This window comes from Physeter macrocephalus, chromosome 16, assembly GCF_002837175.3.
Source record: "Physeter macrocephalus isolate SW-GA chromosome 16, ASM283717v5, whole genome shotgun sequence".
Classification (NCBI taxonomy): Eukaryota; Metazoa; Chordata; class Mammalia; order Artiodactyla; family Physeteridae; genus Physeter; species Physeter macrocephalus.
In genome coordinates this window covers 24,239,886-24,245,190 of record NC_041229.1, presented here as the reverse complement: position 1 = coordinate 24,245,190, position 5,305 = coordinate 24,239,886, and the positions used below count along the sequence as shown (strand labels likewise).

Here is a 5,305-nt window from a genome sequence, read left to right as displayed (position 1 = left end):
ACGAGGTGGGGGATGAGGGAATACGTCTAGTCCCGCCAGCAGAGGGCGTGCTTTCGCACTCTCCGCAGCCTCCCGCCCCACGAGGCTTTCAGGCTCCCACGCTCACTCCCTAGCGCGGCCCCGCCCGCCGCATCACGTGACTCGGCCACCGAACCAGAGCTGCAGGGCCGAGGCCGGGCTAAGTTCGTTGCTGGTGGCCTCTGCGGGTGCAACCACAAAGGCTAATCCGAAGGAGTGGGGAGGCTCGCGAAGTCGATGCTTCCTCTTCCAATTCAGGTCGGCTCCCGTTACCTTCTCACCATTCGCCGTTGCTATCTTCCTGAGCGTTTGCATGAGCTCTTTCGTGTGGGGCGGCTCCGGTGACCATGTAGGGGGAAAAAGTGAGGAAGCTCCAGGTGCCTGGGACGAGGTCACCGCTGTTGGCACGGCTCCCCGGCTCTCCTCACATCTCCATTGCGGGCCGGTGGCCCCGTCAGCCCAGGTGGAAACTCCGGCCTGCAGTTGTGGCCTGGCAAGGAGCACCACGAAATCTCGCGCTGTCTCGCGAGAGTCTAAGTTGAAGGAACATGGCGACGTCTAATCTGTTAAAGGTAAGACCCTCAGTCCAGCTTGGTTTTTACCCCGGGGGCGCTGGGTTCAGCTCTTAGGGAACGGCTCGGCCCAGTTTCAGCGGCAAAATGTGGGAGTGTTCAGGGGTTGCCTACCGGAAGGGAAGCCAGGGAGGCTGCCGCCGAGGACCGGAACGCGGGTCTCCGGCCCTGGGGTGGAGAGGCCCTGGTTGTCCCTCTTGCCGGTTGACCTGTGTGTGAAAGGCCCTGCCGAGGGCTGGAGGGGAGCAATGCTTTCAAAGGGACCAGCTCTGGCCTGGGGCCGCAGAAGAAGGGTGTTGCCGGGTCCTGAAGGATAGGGCAGTTAGTATTCTTGGGGTCTCAGTTTCTTCTGAAGCGAGAGCCTAAGGCGCATAAAAGGAAAATCCAAGAAAATGTTCCCTAACAGGTTTTAATGACTGGACCCCCACCTCCTCAATTTCTGTTCTCATTCTGCCTGCATGAAATTACAAGTCAGACAGCAGTGCCTGTCGCCCCACTCGCTGCCTTATCTGCATGCTACTCCTTCCCTCATATTCTCCCTTTCTTAAGTTCATATTTTACCCTTTTTTCCTTAGGAAACTGTTCCTCAACCCCATTACAGCACACAACCAGATGATTACTGTGGAAGCACTACCATCGTTTTATGGCTTAGGATAGTTGCCTTGTCAAAGAAAACGGTTAAACTTAGTTTTATGTATTTGGGATAGCAGGGGAAATGTAGGCCCAGAGAGGCAGATTCTCTACCATCAGTTAAAAAGTTTGGAGGAGAAGGAGGAAGACATAGCACTAGTTTCTGCTATGCTGTCTTTGTAATAGGAACCTTTTGCCTTAAAAGTATTGACTGAAATGGGGGTAGTGATTAGCTCAGGGAACATAAATACAAAGGATGAACTGCTCCTCCCTCAAACCCATCATTAGGCCTTCAGACAGTGTGGATCGATAATAGAATAGAAAATATATTAAAATTTACTGTAACCTCACTCATGTCTTCTTTACACTACTACACTGTTAGCTACACTGTTAACTGTTTAATACATGGGACTGTCTCCTAAAATGTAGATCTAATTTTACTAATTTAAGAGGCAATATATCTTTTAAAAGGGGGAGGGACCTCGAACTAGACTGAATTTCTGCCACTTAGAAGCTGTATGACTTTGGGCAAGTTTCTAAACCTCTCCGTGCCTGAGCTTCTTCATCAATACAGTGGAATTATCAATAGCACCTATTTCATAGGAGCATTGTGAAGATTGAGTTAATATATGTAAAATCTTAAAACAGTGACTGGAACTTAGTTAGTACCCAATACACATAAATTGCTAGAGTTACTATTTCTGCTGCTTCTCTAGGAAAACAAATTCATGGGAATTGAGTAACCCATTCTCTATTCTTCTTTTATAACCGTATAGCAAAGCTCTGTGTTAATTCATAAAGAAAACTTTAGCTTGTTAATTCAGAAAGACTCCTGTTAATGCATTCGTGTATTTACATAAGCAGTAGTGTATGTTATTAATTGAAATTCTTATTCTTTGTGAATTTTTGACTTGATTACCTGGATAGCAAGGTCTTTTTTCCTCCCAGATTTCTCTCTCAGAAAAGAGCGAGTCACTTTATTCTACTCCATACAAAGCCTTACAAAGGATTGTTTGGAGGAGATATAAGTCTGAAGCTACTTCAGTCAATACTAGTAAGTGGTTACCTTGTAGAGATTGTGAATCGACATCTATAGCACACACCTACCTATAGAATGAAAAAACTGCCTGAATGTCTAGAAATCAGCACTTAGGACTTAGGTTAAAAAGATCGTAATTCAAACAGTTCTGTAACTCAAATAACTTTTATAAATGAAAGGAAAGTGATAATGCTTTGACAAACTGGTAAAAGACTCAGTCTCTTTAGTGAACATGAAGAGATGCCAAAGATACACTGGAAAATTTTCAACAAAATTATTTAATGAAACGTTGAAAAGGGGGAAAAAGAATTTCTAAATATTTTATATAGTATGTGATTTTAAATATGTACAACTAACATAATAAAAAGGATATTATAAGTAGACATTTGATTCTTTTATCTGTATCACCAAAAGTTTATGTATTCAAGGTGGCCAGAAAACCTTTTTTTTTTCTTTTTTTTCTCCTCATTGCGGTGTGGGAGGCTGGGGAGGAATTGCCTTGTGTTTATACATTTAGAAGTAGTTAATTAAAAAGTGGGGAAGTTTGTCTTCTTGGAGAAATGCAGTAAGATCCTAACAGAATTCATAGGATCATTTAAATTCAAGTCTGGAGGAGGGTGTGGGAGAGGAATGGAGTGGGAGTTTGGGGTTAGCAGATGCAAACTAGTATATAGAGAATGGATAAACAACAAGGTGCTACTCTATAGCACAGGAAACTGTATTCAATATCCTGTGGTAAACCATAATGGAAAACAATATGAAAAAGAATGTGTGTGTGTGTGTGTATATATATATGTATATATAAAACTGAATTACTTTGCTGTACAGTAGAAATGAACACAACATTGTAAATCAACTGTACTTCAATTTAAATAAATAAATAAATTCAAGTCTGATAGTACCTTGAATAGAGATAGAGCTGGCTGGGGAGTGGCCAAATTAGCCTCATTTCCTTTTTTGACAGGATTAATAGGTTAGTTCATTAGACAAATGCCTTAGACATTGTGCAGTTAGATTTCATCAGAGCATATTTGACAGAATTATCATGTCTTATGGTCAAAATGGAGGGATGTGGGCTAGATGAGAATACAGTTAGAATTAGATTATCAGGTAAACAGCTGTACCTGAAGAATGATGAGTAATAAATCATCAACCCTGAAGTGAGGCCTTTAGTGTCCTGTTGAAAGAATATGTTCTCTTCCTGTGTACCAGTAACCTGGGTGGAGTTAAGCTTATTGAATTTGTGGATGAAGAGTTCAAAGGGATAGCTAATATGTTTATGAAAGATAACAAGGTTCAGAACTTTGCTATGAAACTTGAAAGTCAGAACACAATGCGATAAAAACCACCTACTTATTTCATATTGGAATTTGATTGTAATAATAATTATATTTACTAAAGTAAGTGGGCTATTGCTGGGTTTTGGAAGTCTTTTGGATATACAAATATTTGTGTTGTACAGTTTAACATATACAGTTATCAGTTGCTTGGGGGTTTATATCTCCCAAAACCTTTCAGTATTACTACTTTAAGTTTGCTTTTTTAACATATCATTCTCCTTGTTCCTTTACTTTTGCCGTTACCATCTAGGCCTTCTGTGCACATTTTCTTCATTTCCAAGTGATTATCCTATTCCAAATAGCTGTTGTTGAAATCCTATTTTGTTAAGCCTAACTCTGTTTAATTCTTAGCACATTACTTTATCCAGCTGTTTGAATGCCCTTTCTTGGTCAGTAATACCACAACCTTTTCTAGTTTCCCCTATATTCTCCTCTTTTCCAAGGCACCTGCTACATTGCCTCCTTCCACTTGTTCTTGTTCAGCCTTCTTTTTCCCCCCAGGACTTAGCAGCATGTCCCCTGTTATTTTGTTTCAGTATCCTTTATTCTCACTTCTATGAGGATAAGAAAGTTGACGTATCCCCCTCATATAAACTTAACCTGTACTCTGCTTTGGCTTCAAACCTCTTCCCTTTTCTCTCTTTCCGTTCACTGTCATAGTTCTTAGAAAAGCAGCCCCCAGTTGCTTCTTTTATAATTCTTCACCTTTTTCCTTAATTTATTATGACTTGGCTCTCCCCGTACCCCCACCCAATTATATTAAAACTGTCAGTCTCGGGCTTCCCTGGTGGCGTAGTGGTTGGGAGTCCGCCTGCTGATGCGGGGGGCGCGGGTTCGTGCCCTGGTCCGGGGGGGGTCCCGCGTGCAGCGGAGCGGCTGGGCCCGTGGGCCGTGGCCGCCGGGCCTGCGCGTCCGGGGCCTGTGCTCCGCGGCGGGGGGGCGCAGCGGTGGGAAGGCCCGCGTACCGTAAAAAATAAACAAACAAAAAAAAACCTGTCAGTCTCAGGATCACTAGCAACCTCCTGATTGCCAAAGGAGATTCTCCCCTGATACATTCATCCTCTATTCTGATATTGTTGCTTGCTTGCTACTTAATGCTTCCCTTTTGGTTTTATGCCATTCTCTCCTTGGTTTCCTATCTCTCAAATCTCATGTGTTTTTCACCTCTTCTCCCCAGTATAATTATTTCTCAGGATTTAATCTTCATCCTTTTTCTGTCTTTGTACTTTTTTTTTTCTGGGTCAGTCTTAACTCCCATGATTTCACTATTTTTATCTCTTAACTCTGATCTGAGGACTAGACCCAAACACAGTGCTGACCATATCACTTTCCAGCTCATTTTTTAAAAAAATATTTATTTATTTATTTGGTTGCTCCGGGTCTAAGTTCGGCAGGCAGGCTCACTCCTTAGTTGCGGCTCCAGGGCTCCTTAGTAGCAGCTTGCCGGCTCTTTAGTTGCAGCACGTGGGCTCCTTAGTTGCGGCATGCATGTGGGATCCAGTTCCCTGACCAGGGAATGAACCTGGGTCCCCTGCATTGGGAGTGGATTCTTATCCACCGCGCCACCAGGGAAGTCTCGCTCATATACCTTTGATAGTTCAAGTTCTTTGAGGTCTTTCTAGCTGGGTCTTCTCCCTAATACCTCTCTCCTCCCTCTACCCCCCTCCTCTCTCTCTCTCTCTCTCTCTCTCTCTCCCTCTCTCTCT

The 5,305-nt window shown here is 43.4% G+C and overlaps 1 protein-coding gene across 1 annotated transcript in view; it reads left to right on the top strand.

Moving 5' to 3' along the window:
- Positions 1 to 502: 502 nt before the first annotated feature.
- The window catches only part of CUL5 (cullin 5), a 101,906-nt gene continuing 97,103 nt past the window's right edge, over positions 503 to 5,305 (top strand). The window contains exon 1 of the mRNA XM_007110694.4: positions 503 to 590. Coding sequence (XP_007110756.1) covers positions 567 to 590 — 24 coding nt within the window. The 5' untranslated portion in view covers positions 503 to 566. The remainder of the gene's footprint in view (positions 591 to 5,305) is intronic.